Source organism: Thalassophryne amazonica, chromosome 1 (genome assembly GCF_902500255.1).
Source record: "Thalassophryne amazonica chromosome 1, fThaAma1.1, whole genome shotgun sequence".
NCBI lineage: Eukaryota > Metazoa > Chordata > Actinopteri > Batrachoidiformes > Batrachoididae > Thalassophryne > Thalassophryne amazonica.
The window spans coordinates 160,166,388-160,186,095 of NC_047103.1; the positions used below are offsets into that span (position 1 = coordinate 160,166,388).

Here is a 19,708-nt window from a genome sequence, read left to right on the forward strand (position 1 = left end):
CTGCCGTTCGCCATTAACCCTCTGGGGCTGATGCCGTCGGATACGACGGCTGGGACCAAGCTTTACTAAATTGTAAATAGCTTTTTAATGATATGAGATAGAAACTTACTTTTTTTTTTTTTTTTTTTTGCTGAAAAGTTAATTCTGTGGACTTTTGATCCACCATCGGCCATCTTGGTACTCCTCATAGAAGATGTGTGATGACGTGCGCAATGAGAGTGTCCAATCGGAATTGGTTCTCCGTCACATGGTTAACCAAAATCCAATCGTAGGGCAGATTTACCTCATGTGATATGGCAAGGATCGTTTTCAGGAGTGATATCTTACTAGTTAGCCCGTTTGAATAGCCCTCTAACTGCTCCAATTGCATTTTTTTGAACTTGAAAATTCTTCTCTGTTATAAAGTTAATCAATATGAGGACAAAGCTTCAGCTTTTACCTCTTTTCAGCTCATACCTTTTTTGATAAGGGTCCAGAAAAGAACATTTTATTCATTAAAAAAAAAAAATTAACGGCTGATTTATCGGCTATCGGCAAATCAGCCGATTTATCGATTATCTGCATTTTTTTCATCCAAATATCGTTATCGGCCTCAAAAAATCCATATCGAGCGGGCTCTATTTAAAGGATTTTGTTTTATTGTAGTGCTGAAGCAGAGGAGGGAAGCAGACGCTGCACTGTTCTCCGAGCTGCACCGAAAACTTCAGACACAGGTCAGTATTTCTGTTTGTCACTGACCTTAGAGTGTAATCAGCTGTGCAGGCTCAGGTGTTGTGTCAGTGTAATTTAAAATGAGTTTGAGTTCTAGATTTTGCATGAATCTTATTTTTAGAACTGAATTAAACCTCATAATTTCAATAGTCTGTTTGTGTCCAAAATGGTTTTTATGTTTGTTCTGTAGGGTGTTCTGAAGCATCGCTGGTCTGTTCTCTACCTGTTACTGAGTCTGTCTGAAGACCCCCGTAAACCGTCCAGCAGGGTGAGAGACACCAATTCAGTATCTTCCATCAGTTCTCTTCCTGGACTTGGTCAACCAGTCAGTAATGATCTCTATCCAACTTTACAGAAACATCCAATTTTCTACAACTATTTCAGTTTGACCTGCATTTGCTTTCAACACAATGCATCAGTCAGTGTTGTCAGTATCTCATTTTCGTTCACTCAGACTCCCTTTGAGAGCATGTACTAAATTAGAAGTTTTTATCTACAGACGGGCGTCAACGGAAAAACCCATATACATGATGGCAGAAATGTAACAAATGCAGATGCTTCCACACAGGTGCACCACAGTAGTACACTCTAGGCTGCAACTAATGAACTGAGAAAATAATTGATTGACTAATTCATTAGTTATTAGGTTCATCAACAGGTGAAAATGCTGATCAGTAGATGTTGGAGCCCAAGATAATGCCTTCAAATGTTTTGTTTTGTCCACAAACCAAATATATTCAGTTTACTGCCAGAAAGGAGTATCAAAACTAGTAAAATAAAGTTTTCAGATTTAAGAAACTGAAATCAGAAAATTTGGATTAAAATAAGAGACAAGAACCTATTAATCAATGATCAAAATACTGTATATTCCAGAGGATAAGTCGTGCCTGTGAAAACATGGCTCACGAGGGGAGGGGGAGTGATGCCAATCTAGTTGAACAACTATGAGAAATCTGGGACAACTGCTAGATAGCATTATCCACCTCCGTTATCTGGGAATATCTTTTGGAAGAATGGTGTTGCGTCATTTGTAGAGTCAATGCCAAGGAGCATTGAAGCTGTTCTGGTAGCACGTGATGGTGACACGTTACCTTTGACAGTCACAGAACATTTGGGAGGGTAGGGTGTACTACTTTGATTTTCCTGCTTTTTGTCAAAATTGATTTACTGATTTCAGTTCTAATGTATTGCATTTCTTGACTGTGATACTGACCGCACCCTTTATCCTTTTCGATATCTCGTTCCAGGTTGGCAACTATGGGGCATTGTTTGCCCAGGCGCTTCCCAGGGACGCTCACTCCACGCCATTTTACTGCACACGGCCCCAGAGCCTGGCCCTGGGCTACGCAGACAGGACTGCTGGTCTCTCCGCCAGTGTGGGAACCAGCGGCATCTCCACTCTGGGAGTCTATTCGCTAAACGGTCCAACACCAACACCGCAGTCACTACTGGCAGGGTGAGTAGCCGTGCACACTTAGTGTGTGAGTAGGGGAGACTTTGAGTTCATCTGCTCTTAGTCACCTGACCACCTCAAAAAAGCATCACCAGGAAATGTAGTCGAGAACATCGTCCATCCATGTATTTATTTATCAGATCCTTTGCCACTGTATCCCCAAGACCCTTGGGGCCAGACTAAGTGAACTTTAATTTGGGTAGTAGTCCCACGGTGGCAGCAGTCATCATAGCAAGAATAGCATTTTTTGCATATTAATTAGGTCACTAGGTCATCAGCTTGTGCAAAAATCATGGGATAGAGACAATATTATTTGAGCTTGGCACACAGAATTATGACATCTGTTTCCAAAACTCCTGCTGTGTACTTGATGACCTTAATGTTCATATTATCATGAGCTGGGTGGGAGATTAGCTGGTTCTTGGCTTGTTTGCAGTGGTTGTTGCAAAGTAGATTTGTTGCTCTCTTGTGTGCAGCGAGTGTTAATGGACCTTAATGGAAAAGACTTCATTCTGCACTAAATGGGCTTAAACCCAACTGTATCATTCAGAAGAAGACAGTATAGAAGAGCTATTGTGACCATTACCTCTGCTCCACCCACCCAGAAAGAGGGTCAGTTTGTGTAAATATCTTTCTAAGGACCAGTTAACTCATTGATGTTAATAACATCAGTCCATAGTTTTAATGTTATATAGCTATATCATCATTGTGCAGTAACTATAGAAATAGTTTCCATTTGTGTGTGTCATGGCTTTTGCTGTGTGGTTAACAAACACTAAATCACTCAAACATCTTGCATGAATTCAGATGACACCGACTGTGACCTACTCAGGGCTTTCAAAAAAACAAAACAAAAATAAAAAAAACAAAAGTAAGCAGTCACATTGTGAAAATAGGCGTTGCAGATGGTTTGGACATGTGCAGATGAGGGACCCAGGGTATATAGGGAGAAGGATGCTGAGGATGGAGCCACCAGGCAGGAGGAGAAGAGGGAGGCCAAAGAGGAGGTTTATGGATGTTCTGAGGGAGGACATGCAGGTGGTTGGTGTGACAGAGGAAGTTACAGAGGACAGGGTGAGATGGAAACGATTGATCTGCTGTGGGAGCAGCCAAAAGAAGACTGTCTGCAGCATTGAAAAGTAAAATGGACGGGGGTTTGGGGGGCATCAAGGCCTCGGTGTCGTAAGGCATTTGTGTACCGACGGCCTATTTGTTGTACTTAGTTTTAATTTAAGATACTGGTAATGATTTCACAAACATCCATCCATTTTCGTCCGCCTTATCCGGAGTCGGGTCACGGGGGCAGCAGCTCAAGCAAAGCCGCCCAGCTTTGCTTTGCTTTCACAAACAATAACGACATATTTGCCATTAAATTGATGTCATTCTTTAGGTAATCTTACCATAGTCTCACAAGGCTTAATCACTGCAAACAAACAATTGTGTATTTCTCACAGGAACTAATAAATTAATTAATCACAAAGTTTTATAGCGTTTTTTTCCACATGACACATACTTCTGCCTTCACAGCAGCGGTGGTGGCCAAGCGGGTGTGTGCTTGTTTCCAGTGCAGAAGGTTCCGAATGGTCCCTCCCTAAAAATCGGTCTCCCCTGCCTTCACTGCGCATGCGTCATTTCAGAGCATCAGCAGCAATTCACCGATTATCACCTTGTTTCTGCTTCAAACTGCACTTCAGATGTCTGTCTCAGCGACAGACATCTGAAGCTTTTGTACAACAATCATTTCCACATAAATTCAGCATTATTTCATCATAAAAGGTGGGGGGTGCGATCAGCGTGCCACAGCAGCACATCTGAGTCTGACTCTCTACACCCACAACGATCAAAGGGAATAATGTGATTATTAACCATCAGATGACAGTAAAACCTCTTAAATCATTCTAAAGTCAGTGTTAAGCAGAAATGAGGGGAAAATCGATGAGCTGCTACTGATGATCTGAAATGAAGGCGGGGGGGACCGATTTTTAGGGTGGGGAGGCATTTGATCACCGACACCGGTTCTCTGCCCATTCTCCATGTCATATGGTGTTGCGTCAGGAAGGACATCAGGTGTAAAACGTCTGCCAAATCAAGACACAGATCCACCTCAGATCTGCTGTGGTGACACCCCAAGTGGAAACAAGGGAGAAGCTGAAGTATCTTACTTTACTTACTTCTGCCTTCATGTGAAAGTTACTGAAGCAATGCACCTGTCTCACACACACAGTGCAGCTGGTGTGCTTCAAGTTTCACTGAGAAGGCAAGGTCGCTGCTCTGTTATACGAGAGCTTCAATGGCACTTTATATCACATGATCGGCAAAGGAGCATTTCATGAGAAAAGACAAATATTAACACTCTGTAGAAGGCTTTACTGTACACTTTACCTCTTCACTGTGGCATAGTGAGAAACATCTTCTCGATTCCTTTTATGTCTGGTATATTTGAAGAAATTGACAGTATAGCTGACTTTGATTTTTGTTTTGTTTTTTCTGGGTTAAATTAGGGAGGGTTCAAATGTCAGTGAGTAGGCAAACATTTGCCCCTGTACCAATTTGGCAGGAGCTACTTACGTATCTATCTGTTAATTCTGATTTTTGGATTGGGGACCCACAGACACACACACGCTTTGCTGAGGTATGCACTTCTGCGTTTTAACGAGTGCTCATCTGTAAATTTTCTGCTCTGTGAACTGACAGTGTTATTATAGATGTAGTAAATGAAAGCACCATTGTGTGATATTTCTAATATTACTGCAGGTCAATTGTAGTCAGTTATATTCCTGTAATAATTTAGTCTATGACTTGTTGGACAGCTGGGGGTAAGATGTGAAGTGCAGTTTGCCAGATCTAAGGGCCCTGTCCCACTGGCGTTTAGGAGGATTTGCGGATGGAATGCGCACAAAAGTGGCCCACATCCGCCAAAAAACCGCAATAACCGTGTAAAATTCCTGTATGAGTCGGCCGCCATCTGAACACGTCCGTGATCATCCGCAGAGGCACGCATGTCCGCAGCCAGGATTTTTGAGCAGCTCAAAAATCCTGCTGCGGATGAGATCCGCATCACTGCCTGAACACATACTGAAGACATACGCAGGACATACACAACCAATGCGCCGCATATACCCTGTCATCCGCTAATATCTGCAACTGACAGGTTGGCGGCGGACCGGGACAGCGTGCAAAACAGATATGACGCTTGCCCAGCACGGCCACATCACGGTCGCAAATGGTATGTCGCGCATGCAGACAGAGTGGGCACGGATGAAGCGAGTGCATCACGGCCGCTGTGCCCCTCATGGGGGCGCCTCCGCGGTCGCCTTTGCTTCTGTTCCCTGTTATATCCGCTTTTCTTCCTCATGTATTCGCTGATCCACCCCGGGACATTTGTCATTTCCGACCACCTTTGTTGCGGACGCTCAGCTTTTGTCTCCTCATTTCATGCGCAAATCCTCCTAAACGCCAGTGGGACAGGCCCCTAAAGGAAGATTTCAAATTACGTCAAAACACAGAAACATGTTGTTTCAGGTCAAAACCAGTTTATCTCAAAATTAACCAGTTTAGCATGAGTCCAGAATTGTTGAAGGCTTCATATATCTCATTTTAAACTATCTTAGAGTTACACTCACTGGCCACTTTATTAGCTTCACCTTGCTGCTACCAGGTTGGACCCCTTTTGACTTCAGAACTGCATTAATTCTTCATGACATAGACTCAACAAGGTGCTGAAAACATTCTTCAGAGATGTTGGTCCATGTTGACTTCTGCCCACCCATTCTCCTCTAACATCAACAAGGCATTTTCATTCACGCAACTGCCGCCCACTGGTATCTTCTCTTTTTCGGACCATTCTCTGTAAACCCTACAGATTGTTGTACGTGAAAATCCCAGTAGATCAGCAGTTTCTGAATACTCAGACCAGCCCATCTGGAACCAACAACCATGCCATGTTCAAAGTCTCATTAATCCCCTTTCTTCCCCATTCTGATGCTCGGTTTGAATTTCAGAAAGTTGTCTTCACCACGTCCAGATGCCAAAATGCATTGAGTTTCTGCCATGTGATTGGCTGATTATTTGTGTTCTCAACAATTGAACAGGTGTACCTAATAAAGTGGCCGGTGACTATATTTTAAACTTGTGTGTCACATGTGTCGAACAGTTTAAAATCAGATTACCTCTGAATTAGCACATTTATTGAGAATTTAAACTCATTAGTTTCTGGCCAAGTTCAAAGTTGGGTTTATAAATTTTCTTTGAAAGCATTTGCATAGAACTATTTAATTTTAAAACATTTAGCAGGGCTCGAAATAGTATGTGCATATGCTAGTTTGTGCACATATTATTCAAGCGGGGCACGTAATTTTATATTTCACTAGCACTGGTGCAAGTAACTTTATCCAAGTTTTATTAACTATAAGCACCAGTCAGTAGAATGAACCAATAAAGGAATAAATAAGGAAAAAACAATTTCCAGTGTGTTGTCTTCGTCTTCCCTACGTTTTATGACTCTCACACACGGAGCGAGTTGCTGTGACGAATCGTTCGCGCGTGCATGTGAAAAAAACTGTCAGGCTGTAGGCTGTTAGTTCCTCGCTCTCCGCTCAAACTCTCTCATCACTGTGTTTAAAAAAAGGACATAAGTCCTGCTCACAGACTGATTGCCAGAGACAGGACATGTCCACATGAAGTATAACTCCAGACATCTCCACATTTACTCACAGACAGTTCATTCGTGCGCGCGCATCTCGCGGTCACAGGAGGAAAGATAAACTATAACAGAACTCAGAGCGCAGACCTGCAGCTCAGCACAAGATCACATATAAACTAGAAGAGAAATCAGAGTGCCCAGTGTGTCTGCAGCCAAACTGTGCACTCTGACTTCTTTGTGCAGAGAACCTGCAGGCTGTGTTCTCACCTCCTCTCTGCCCCCTGCTGTGCGCACCTGACGCAGAAATTTCTGCGTCGTCATGACGCCACAGGAAGAAGCAACTCGAAGTGGGCCCGGTGTGAAAGTGACTAAAGTGACTTTTGGTTGTGCAAGTAACTTTTTTTTTGGTGCAAGTAATTTTTTTGTTACTGGCATCAGAGCAAGTAGGTTAAAAAATGTATTTCGACCCCTGTTTAGTCATGACAAGATGAAGGAAAATTTCTTTTTAAATGTGTACCTAATTGACAAGTAATCAGTAATCAAAAAGTTGCGCATTTTTTTTCATATTTTTCTTAATAGGTCACCTTGCAGTTAAAACAAAGCGATCATTTCCTTTTGCATGCATGTGTGGCACATGTCGGCTGTGTTTAAGCAGCTTCACCTGACAGACTCTGGGGAGACCAGCGTTATTTATTTGTTGCTCACTTTGTAAAAACAGTTGGCGCCCAAAAAAAAGAAGTATCGCTTGGCAAAAGAATAAATTTGTCTTTCAGCCTGGCACCTAATAAATCACTTTTATAGAGGTCTTAGCACTGGGAGGCCATTTAATCCCATTTATCCTTATTAATAATGCAGAAATCCTGCAGTTACAAATTACCATTCTGACGCTCACCTTTTAGTCATGAAAGGCCAACTCATCACTCAAACACAAAAAAAGGTTTCACATCATCGATTTGAAAGTAATTTCCCTTAATTATGCGTCACGGTGTTTTTGGCGTGTGTTTTGTTTTATTGAGTTTAATGGCTGTTTGAATTGTGTTGTAAAAAGAAACTTCATGGGAATATGCCACAACTTTGTTCACCTCAAACTAGAAGAAAACATTTTCATGGTGCAGTCAACGTGGCTGACAATCTCCTATCAACTCTCATACAGTAAATGAGTAAATAAAATCGCTCCGTTCCAGGTGGATTGAGCAAATCCTGAAACTGTTTAATTTCTTGCCACATTATACCAGTTATTTTTGTGATTAATCAAGTAATTAAGGAATATGGTGATGCAAACAGTTGCTGGCTAATGAAATTGAGTATCTGTCTACAAGTAGCTGCTCACATATTTCGCTGTTTCGTCAACCAAACCTGTAAATTTTAATTAATCTAATTCCTTGAGCATTCATTACATCCATAGTTGAAATATGCCACAATGACACATATGGATGACGTTTTTGTCTGATGTAAAAAATTTCCATTATTTTCTTATAACTAGGTAATAGTATCATCGGCATGAAGACTGTAATGGCTACGGCAACCTGACATTTGACCCCAATGACCTTGACCTTCACTCAAATACAGGGCTATGAAAACTGTGGATTTCATCATGGGGGGGGTGTTAGTGTTGTACTCTTTTTTTTTTTTTTTTATGACATTGTGCAAGTTTTCTAAATCCAGAGACACTGATCTTTATAACATACAAATCAGTGTCTGTGGACCTGCGGAACTCCACGGAGAAAAATGCCTCACTCAAAACGTGGTTGTTACCACAGTTGTCGTAAAGCAGGACTGGCTGGTTGCTACGGTGATGCTGTGTGGCTGCTGCAAGACGCGGTTCTTAAGCTAAATGTAGTGTGTGGACATCGTGTACTTTTAGAGCTATCAAGTTTTAAAACAAGAATTTTGCGGTATGTCTGTGTCACGGAGCGATGTTGGACAGAGAAAGACAGTGTCAAAAAGTTTAAGGACTCAAGAATCCGTGGAATTGGCGCTGGCATGAATTTAAAGTCGTCCTCATGAACACATCCGAAAGATAAAAGAAACAGGAAAAGCGAACTACATCTTTTCCCATCAGGAAGCATGGTAAAAAAAAAAAAAATTATCTCCCACAAAAATTAACATTGTCCTGTTCAAACAGTGTTTCACACAAGATTATGTGACTTTATTTAATGTAGACTTTCTTTCATTGGAAAAAAGACACTGTGGGTTTGAATGGATTTACAGGAATTTACACAAGAATATAAGTGACTTTTTTTTTTTTACTATAAGCTATGTTGATATTTTACCATGATTTTCAGAATATTCTACAAGCTTTAGTTGTGGTTTTTGAAACGCTTTAACAGTCTTTTCAGTCTTCATGAATTTCCTGTAGTTTAATTGAACTGAGTTGATGGATAATTTGGTTTACAGTTAAAAGAAAAATGCTGAAAATGTATAATTGGATACAAAATTAATGGTTTCTTGGGGGGGACCCTAGACCTCGGATTTCACAATTTTCATTTCACAGCCCTGCAAATGATTGACCTCTGGCTGACCTTGCCAGGGCAATTCTGGAACCCACAAAGTGCACATTGGAGTGAAAAAATAATTTTGACCTTTGACCCCAGTGACTTTGACCTTTGTCAGAACAAACCCTTTAAGGGCATTTCTGGGCTTGACTGGCATCAACTGGCCAAAGGACCTCAGAGGAATAGTTTAACAAACATATGTCAAATTCTATTATGATATGAAGCAACATCATAGAAATGCAAAGATAATAGTTTGTTGGGAGCTGTTTTCTGTGCATTATTTAATATGTATATTACAAAAAAGTAAGTGGCATCCTTTATATCAGATCTGTGACTCATGTTCATTGTTAGCAGAAGTATTATATCAGGTCAGATCACCATGATAACGATAATCTGTTTGTGTTTTCAGCCAGGTTCCTCAGTCCGTGGCAGCGAGCGGTGCCTCTGTTGGGTCTCGGCTGCCCTGGGCTCTTCCCATAAGCTCCTCCCCTTTGTCTGGTACAGTCCCACCTGCCACCCGGCCTTCCCTGGGTCCTGGTGCTCTTTCTAACAGAGTTGTCCGTCCTCGCCATGAAGGCGATCCGATTGGTGAGTCTCATGTTTGAGGCCAGACATTCCAAGTTGATCTACTTGTGGTTTGTATAAATACGGATTCACTGTGGACGTTCTACGACATACTTCTTTTTACTGAAAATGTACTTGCTTTGTGTTTGTAACTTTGAAATGGATAGTTTCAGCAATGGAACAGTCCCTCTGTCAGGATTCTGTAGCTGGGATCTGTTTATATTAACTGTGAAGTGTTGCCGTCTGTATGTATACCTAATGTGTGCATGATTTTACTTATTTCCCTGAATCGGTTCCATGCATGTACATTATAATCACTTGGGTATGTACTGTTTTCATCTAAAACATTACAATTTCCTTGTCATTCTCATCACACTCATTGCTACTTTAGGGGATGTGAGCGAGGCAGTGCTTGTCCGGGACATCCTCTACGTCTTCCAGGGAATAGACGGCAAGTTCATCAAGCTGAACACGCAGGAGAACAGCTACAAAATAGATAGCAAGGTACCTATATCTAGTACCTGGAATGCTGGCAGGTAGTTTGTCTTTTTAGGTAGCCATTTTTCCACTAAAGCAACAGTGTGAGAAGTGTCTAACATAATGAACGTTCTGGATTTTCCCAGAAATGTGAAAAGAAAGATGAAGATGAATCTTCATCTTTTAAAATGTGTTTACGGAGGCCATACCGTTAAGTTAGTCTCGAACCCTGATGGGTGTTAGAGGGGAACTCCAGGGTCATTCATCCTGTGCTCTGTAGTGGAACCTCGGTTTTTGTATGACTCTTTATGAACAAATCAGTTCACAAACATATTTTTTGAACAAAAAATGCATCACTTTTCGAGCAAAGTCGTGGTTCAAGAGCACTTCCGCTGCAGTATGTAGCGGTTATGCACTGTGTTGGATTGCAGTCTGCCAATAAACTCGAAAGAAGAAGAAGCAAGAACATCCATCTTCAGGTGTTTATTAAATCATATTTTTGGGGACTGTGCGGTGGTTCTCCAAATAGTTTACTTTGTTTTGGAAAGTTATGAGCCACATATTTTTTCCAGGAATCATACATTAAGTGGAGCTAAAGCCACTTTCACACCAGGCCTGTGTAGAGTTACATTGTCTTTCGTATCCATTATGCAGGAATCAGGCTTCCCTAACAAACGGAAAGAAAAAGCTCAATCTGGATGGAGCATTTCTCTTTTTCCCCCATAAAATGTGCAGTTTCTGATGAAAGATCACTCAAATCAGTTGCAAATACATCTATTCTTGAACTAAAAATGTTTCTATCGATAACTGATGCATCATTTTCCATTAGTGAAATCTCCGTACTGGACACGACTAGAACCATTACGGTAACAACAAGCTCACTCGTGGACACAACATTGGCAGTTTCTGTGACAATTCGGCCGTTCTGGACAAAACAGCCTAGTTTCCGGAGACCAAAGCAGAAAAAAACATGACGGATAAAGAACACAAGACGCGATCATAAGGTTGGTATATTTTTCAATCATTGTTAAACAGTGTTTTTTTTTTTCTTTTTTTTTCATGTGCATTGAATAATTAGCACTTCAACAAACATTTCTGTGTGCGATCAAAGCAAAGCATGTATATCATTTGTCAACAAATCCATACAAAGCTGCGTGGTGGGCATGCTACATGATACAATTTTGACTTCAAGTACAACCAGCTCACCCTACTTGAGTGTAAAATGAAAATACGTGAGGTTTTCCATGCGTGTGTATGTGTGTGTTCTTATTATGCAACGCTAAGCAAACTTTCTCAACTGTTTCTCCACTGTAATGAAGAAATGCAGTTTTGGCGCTACATGTTACACCCTCGTGTACTGCAGTACATAAAAACCGATGCTTTGAGCATCTGATGCAGATGGAAAAGCACAACATAAATGAAGTCCATTTACCATTTTACCATTTTCCTTCATCTTTTGGAACTGTTGTCCTTCAGTACGCTTATTTTTTCACAGTTCTATCAGTTTTTTCGTGCCGTATTTAAGAAATAATAACTCACTGCTGCTGTTTGGATCTCATGTGTGTTTCTCTTTGTTGTCACGGAAACTGCCAGTGTCTGCAAGTGAGCTTGTTGTTCCCATAATCTTTTTAGTCATCTCCAGTATGGAGTTTTTAGTAACGGAAAACAATGCGTCCGTTACCGATGGGGACGTTTTTATTTCAAGAATAGGTGTATTTGCGACTGATTTGAGTGATCTTTCATCAGAAACTGCACATTTTACTGTGGACCCAACTGCACATTGGGTCCACAGATCCCATCTATTTCATCACCATTACAGAAGAAAACACGCACTCCCATTTCTGGATGGAGTTGCACCTCGGACAGAGAGAAAAAAACAGGATCAGGCAGCAGAAAGACTATAAATAAGGTATAATTTGTCAGCATTAAGCAACAAGAAAAACTGAAATACTAAGGTGATCGCCAGCCACTAGCCCTAACCTTCACTAAAAGACCCATAATTTAGATAAAGTTGAGGTTGCGACCCGCTCTGTTTCCTAATAAAATTAATTTAAAAGGGTAGGAAGCATAGTAACATACTATGCCAGTATGCTAGCCATACGAAAGGGAAAATAAGTGTATCTTAAGTCTGGACTTGAAAGTCTTCACAGAATCTGTTTTATTGATGCAGGGAGATCATTCTACAAAACAGGGGCACGATAAGAGAAAGCTCTGTGACCCACAGACTTTTTATTCACCCTAGGGACACAAAGTAGTCCTGCACCCTGAGAATATAAAGCCCAGGCCGGTACATAGGGTTTAATTAGGTTAGCTAGGTAGGGAGGTGCCAGTCTGTGAATAATTTTATAGGTTAGTAACAGAAACTTAAAATCTGATCTCACAAGGACAGGAAGCCAGTGAACAGATGCCAAAATGGTTGTAATGTGGTCAAACTTTCTGTTTCCTGTCAAAAGTCTGGCAGCAACATTTTGAACCAATCTGCCAACCCCTAATGCTGGACTGCAGGAAACCAGAAAATAGAACATTGCAGTAGTACAGACTAGAAAAACAAACGCATGAATCAGGGTCTCAGCATCAGTCATAGACAGGATGGGACAAATCTTCGCAATATTTGGAAGAAAGCAGTCCTCGTAATATCTCTAATGTGGAGGTCAAAGGACAACATAGGATCGTATATTGGCTTTTACAGGGTTAAGTTACTTCATTCACTGAGCAACTGTAAAATCCTGCAGAACAACACAATATACTACATTTTTAAATAGTTTTCCTCATAAATGTATTTTCACCTAGAGGTCCATGAGGGCTGGTCTGGTCCATGAGGGCTGGTCTGACCCTGGAAGATTTGTTCAGCATGGCTGCTGCATTCAGGCTGCCTCTGAATTTCACTGCTGATATCAGAGCTCTCAGCCTGCTGACATGCATTGTCCCTGCTCTGTTTCTTAATGAAGACATTTTGAAATATCTCCCTTTCTCCTTTTCATTGCCACCCTACAATGAAAACACGTCCACACAAAGAAAAGCAACAAACTGGCCAAAAGTCTCGTTTGAGGGTGTGCGCTAAAGTGTTAAAATATGATGCATATGCCACAATTATGCATATGTCGTAGACATGAATGAGCGAAGCTTATCAGCATCTCACCATGTCATTTAGGTTCTTCAGACTTTATTTTGAGTAAATGCTTCACTGGCGCATTAGCATGGCAAAAACCTTTCAGCTTCTGGGGGAGCCCCCGCCTTTTTAAGTATTTTCCTTATTTTGCCTTTCAGCTTCTGGAGGGGCTCTGCCCCCCTACTCTCCACCTTTTTAAGCATTTTCCTTTTTTTGCTTTTCAGCTGATCCCCCACTTACAGCCCTCTTAACCCCCTGCCACTTTAAGCATTTTTTTTAATGTAGATGTAAATTAATATTCAAGGTTTTCAGCTAGTTAACAGTAGGGCTGTACAATATGGCCAAATTATCGTATCTCAATATTGTCATATAAATTGTCATGTAAATGTCACTTAATATACATGCTGTCCATATTCTTGAAACACTAAACCGGCAGTTCAGCAAAAAACAGCCTGACTGAATTTAGAAAACTACCTGAGTACACTATAACGGTGCTGTCATAACACTATAATGGCACAACACCGTTGTTCCATTGTCTGGTGAGAACCCTGTAACTACACCACATTATTTGACTGATCATAAAGACTCCAAAAAAGGTATAGTTTGGATAATTTGTGACTGAATGTTATAGAGTTATGAGGTAAAACAGCAAGAATGGAGACAAAGGTCAGTTTCAGTTTGTACAGGGGTCAAAAGTTAAAGTTGCTCCATTAATTTTGCTCCAGCTATATTTGTGCTGAATTTGATGCTTGTATCACCATTTGAAGGATTGTTTCAGTTATCTGCTGCACTAATAAGCCAACAGAGCATGAACCAGCTGTTGTCTGTTAGTTTAAATACGTGTATATAAGACCCCCGAATTAAAGGAGAAATGCTGCTTTTAACAACCTGGACCCCATTTCTGGCATAAAATGTGGTCATTTACTCACCAAGTTTGGTGTGATTAGAAGTCCATAGTTCAATCGACGTATTCAGTTCAAATCTGAAGCAAGCATTTTTCTTCTTCTACGAAGGTGGATTAGAACCTTTTGTGGTACACAACACCAACTACTGGACAGGAGGAACCTAGCAGTCATTGTGACTCACTGATTTCAAAATGCAGGTCTTTCAACCAGACGTGTGGTGCCGTGATAATTATCTCTGTCAAAACAGATTTCAGGGGAGTCCAGTGAAACCCCGGCCTCCTCTCTAGCTCCACCCATGCTAGGAAGTGTTCAACATCGGACATTTCCCGTTTCACTGTGACTGAGAATTCGGCACTTCCTGTTTGAGTGTGAGCTTGTCACTGAGTTCCCGTGAGATTCTATGGGATCTCGTCTGTCAATCCAGGAAATGTTTGACATTTGAACATTTCCTGTTTTACTTTGAATTTGAATTTTGGCACTTCCTGTTTAGGACGCCCTGTACCATGAGTGAGATCCGCGCCGCTGTGCAACGCTCACTCATATAACCCCACAGGCCGGGAACAGGCCTCATATGTCCCCATCGGAAACATGGCATTTTTTCTGAGTTTTTGGGCAAATTACACGTCAAACAAACTGAAAATGTAAAGAAAAAGTGACAATGCGGTGGAAAGTGGACATTTGTTGTGGTTTGTTTTTGACCCAGAGCTCAGACACAATGATTGACATGACGAAGCTGCCATGGAAGACCCGTCCCTGCATACTAACACAATGCGTTGGGTGGATATACATTTGGCACCCACATACAGAATAACGATATGATTTTGCTTGAAGTCCAGACTCAGCTTTTATGTGTTTTTGGTTTTGCATGCATAATTGTTTAAACACCACATTGGCTGTTTTTCTGCCATAACCCTGACAGGATGAGAACAGAATGCTGTTTCATTCCTGGATTTGGCAGAAGGAATTCAAAATTCAAGTCCAGTTACTGTTACGTGTACCTGCAAAGCAGAAGCAAATAGGAAATATGTTTGTTTATTTGAATATGTGTATAGTACACAAGTCACATTTTAGTTCCATAAAATGTGACTGCAGCTCAGTCCTTGACTTAAATCAATAAGATTGAGACAATGATCCAGACATGTAGATCTAAAGTTCGTAGACAGTGTTTTATTTACAGTTCTAAAAACAGGAAGATGATCCATCTTTAGAGAATTTCTTTGACGGCCTTCTTGTCGTGTCTGTTTTACAGTTTCCTCAAGTCTTCAAGCTGCTGCCTAAATCTGATTTTGGCAGCGATCATCTCCTTCTTGAGGGAACTGGTCTCCTCCATCAGCTCACTCATTAAGTCCTCCTTGATTTTGCTCACTTCTTTGAAGCTCTCCTTCATGGCTCGCAGCTCCTCCTGGATCTTCTGACTGACTGCGTGAGCTTTGCTTTGACTTTCCCTCAGAGCTTCTTTCTTTTTTCTGAGCAGAGCCAAAGTGTCCCGGTGAGCCTTGCTGTGCTGGTCGGGGACAGACGGGTCCTTTGGCTCAGATGGAGGCACAGGAGAACTGCAGACTGCAGACTTTACTGGCTGCAGACTGCAGTTATGTTCTGGCCTCTCCTTTTTTAAAACATCAGACCACATGTTTTTCTTGGTCTCTGTTTTGGTGATGGGCTGGTGAGGTCTCGTCTGTGTGTCACAGAGTTTGTGTTCTTCATCTTTAGCCGGTTGCTTCACCTCTGGCTCTTTCTTTGGAGGAAACTCCTTTTTGGCCTGTGGGATGGGGTCCCTCTTCTCGAAGTCAGACCACATTAAGTGGTCTTGTCTCCCAAGTGGCACCCATGGACCCTTCCAGACCTCGGTGTCAGCTGTCCCTGCCACCTTGGCCTTCTCCTCACGGCGGAGTTCCTCACACACCATGTCGGCCTCCCACACGTTCTGCCAGTTCATCCCTCCACCACCACCCGTCGTCTTCTTCTTCTTCTTTTTCTTTTTGGCTGATTGTTCATACCTCCACTCATCATCCATTGTGTAACGAGGCTGAGGCTCAACAAGTTGACCAGTTGTCTCCAGGAAAGCCCTGTGGAGACGCAGAGTCTGCCTTTTGGCATTTCCAATTCTTTCTTCCCCACAGTACTCCAAGTGTATCGCCATCTACACAGAAAAATAAAGAAACAAATCACAGGATTAACAAAATATAATATAGATTTGAGGGTTTGATAACTAACAACCTCAGCTAAAATGCCATTGGGTTACATCAAGGTTGCTGCCCAGTTCTGAACCAGTCAGAAGGTGCAGTTACTGCTGTGTAAAATAAATAAATAAAAATGTGAAAACTGAAAATAAACTTTTTTTTTTCTTCTCCTTTTTAGATAAATAACATATTTAAAATATGGTCATCTGCTTACCTCTAAATGTTTCCTGGTGACTTTTTTCACAAAATATAAAGTTCACAAATGGAATTTATTGTATTTTCAGGAGCTTTTTCCAAATGCGGCAGCACGATGAAGATCAATCACACTGAACTAATGAAACAATTTCACCTGTGCTCAAATATTTAGAATTCTTGCTTTTGTGGTTTCATTCTCTTTGTGAGTCATCAGCTGCTTTGTTCCTTTATTAGTCTTTATGTATTAGTGAGTCATTCGTGTGGGGTGGGGGGGGCGAACAAAAAAGAGAAAATCTTTAATTTTTTACAACCAATTTATATATTTGAGGGGTTAAAAGAAAGTATTCAGTTAAAATGTCATTGGGTTGCTGCCCAGTTCCTGAAGGTGTGGTTACTGCTGTATAAAAAAAGTTAACTTTTTTTTTTTTAAGATTAACAACATATTTAAAATATGGTCATCTGCGTACCTCCAAATGTTTCCTGGTGACTTTTTTCCACAAAAGTTAACAGCTGGAATTTATTGTATTTTTAGGAGCTTTTCCAAATGCTGCAGCACAATGATCACACTGAACTAATGAAACAACCTCAACTGTGCTCAAATATTTAGAATTCTTGCTTATGTGGCTTCCATCTCTTTGTGAGTCATCAGTTGCTTTGTTCGTTTATTAGTTTTTATGTACTTTGTGAGTCATGGGGGGGGTGTCAGAAATAAGAGAAAAATCTTTAGTTTGCACAACTAATTTATATATATATACAGTGATTTTGAAGACACAGACAGCAGTGATGATGAACAATCATCCAGGACTGAAAATCTGCTTTGGCATGTCTGCGGTCACTGTGGATTGATGCCGTGCATGTTGCAGTCCATCTGCTGCCAGGAAAACGTGTTTGGACTGAAAATGGACCATGGAACTAAAACCAAGGTTCCACTGTATTTTATTGTTTTTTTTAATTACAGCTTTTCACTCAGGCCAAAAACGATTCCGTGTAGAATTGCAATGCTAACACCATCCTGGGCTAAACAGCTATGCGATGCCATGGTGTTGGGCAAGAAAAAAACAAAACAAAACACGCAGTAACCTGCTTCTTGTTGCCACTCAATATGTGAAATCTCGTTAGAAAGCGTCTGTTAGTGTGTCTGTGGGAGAGAACACAGGGACAAAGGAAGGCAGGATGGCCTGAGCAGCTGGTATCAGTATATATCGATACTGGAGAAGCTTAATCTTAAAAATATTTCAGTTATTCAGAATCAATATGCATAAATATATATATTTGACAACACTGAATCAGAGTTGTAGTAGCTGAAAAGAATCCATTTGATCTTTTGTCAGTGAGTCAGTTCATTTACAAATTTGTGGAAATATGGACTAGTTTGCAGGATGAAAAGTTGTTTCCATGGATACTGAACAAACATGAAACAGAATCATTTTGGCGTGTCGTCACTCTCCTGAAGTTGAGCGCTAAATGTGCATTTGGATCTTACTGTTGTGGTTTTAGTCTATCTGCTATCTTTATTTGTCTCCGTGCTGGAGCGTTTGGTTCATTGGAAGCGACTTCCACACTTCCGCTGTAGCTGATGGGACATCAGGAGCATTGGTGTTGATCTGGCTTTCAAAAGATCAATATGTTGCTCTTTGGCTTCCAGCCACATCAGCTTCTCTATTCTCCTCTTTTTATTCCCATCTCATGAAATTGACAGGGAGGCTTTAGCTGTAATATTTTCCCAAGCAGAAGTGCGCTATCTTCTCTCAGCGCTGCTAAACATAGACTTACGGTCAACGCACTGATGGAGAGAGAGCCACTGAGACCAGAGATAAATCGGTCAAGGTTGGAGGATATTCTGGATGCTTCTTTGACCATTTCTGTCTTTGCAGAGCTCTCTGGAAGGTTGTGGTGTTCAGTGTGTCATTAAATGTGAGCACCAGTTTTAGCAGAAGCACTTTGTATGTTTGACTAAAATGCATAAGTTGAGGGGGAGATTTTTGTTGTTTTTATCTAAGTGATGGCATCAGTAGTTGTGTTCATGAACAGGTTCATTAGGTTCAATCTGAATATTTGGAGACATGTTTCAAGTTATTGTTTGGTGTTTAGCTCATTGTAGTTCACAACATGGCCAATATTAGCTACACCAGTACGCGTGATATTTCACGCATAAAGATACCGTAGCAACACGTCCACAAACAGCATTCAGACACTACTGTGTGTACAGCATACTAAATTGGACACAATAAAGACAGAAGTGCTAAATAAAAACCTTACAGTTGATGCTCTGAGTAGCCATCTTGGATCTTGAACTCATGGGCCATGTCCCAGTTCAGGGTCTGCGCCCATCTAAGGTCTGTGTCTCGTGAACATTTTCAGCCCTTCAAACACAGTGGAAGCTGGAACAAACACTTCTGGAATGTAACAGGTCTAGCCCACGGGGCATTTTGCAGTTGTGTCAAGAAGACCTTTCTTCACGCCTGGCTCCTGTAGCCTGGCAACCCTGACAGCGGCAGGCGCCAAGCTAGTCTTGTGGGTGTAACTCATAGTTTAATACTATATTTTCCTGAGAATCGCACCTGTTAAAAAAAGTGCTGTGAAGAGGAAAAACTCGTGCCTTTTTTCTGTGTTAACAATGCTTTAATTTGGGACTTCTGTACATTTTTATAGTGTACCTTTTATTATTTTATTAGTTTATTAAGTCCACACATTACCTTGAAATGTAATCCAAAAGTACATGTATTTTTTCAAAGTAATCCTACCCAACCTTGTATGTATGTATGTATGTGCGTGTGTGTGTGCATATATATATATATATATATATATATATATATATATATATATATTTGTTACTAACAAATGTGTGATTTGTATAGTGTATATGGTAAGTTGCACAGGACCTCTCAAACTATTGACAAGACGACGACTTATATTCTGGAAATGTAATCATTTTTCATTACTTATTTATGCTTTTCTTATAAATATTACTTATTTA

At 40.9% G+C, this 19,708-nt stretch overlaps 1 protein-coding gene across 1 annotated transcript in view; it reads left to right on the forward strand.

Moving 5' to 3' along the window:
- The window catches only part of tubgcp3 (tubulin, gamma complex associated protein 3), a 44,613-nt gene that overhangs the window by 4,272 nt on the left and 20,633 nt on the right, over positions 1 to 19,708 (forward strand). The window contains exons 3-7 of the mRNA XM_034177619.1: positions 646 to 713; positions 902 to 979; positions 1,959 to 2,167; positions 9,711 to 9,889; positions 10,257 to 10,369. Of these exons, the coding sequence (XP_034033510.1) occupies positions 646 to 713; positions 902 to 979; positions 1,959 to 2,167; positions 9,711 to 9,889; positions 10,257 to 10,369 (647 nt within the window). The remainder of the gene's footprint in view (positions 1 to 645; positions 714 to 901; positions 980 to 1,958; positions 2,168 to 9,710; positions 9,890 to 10,256; positions 10,370 to 19,708) is intronic.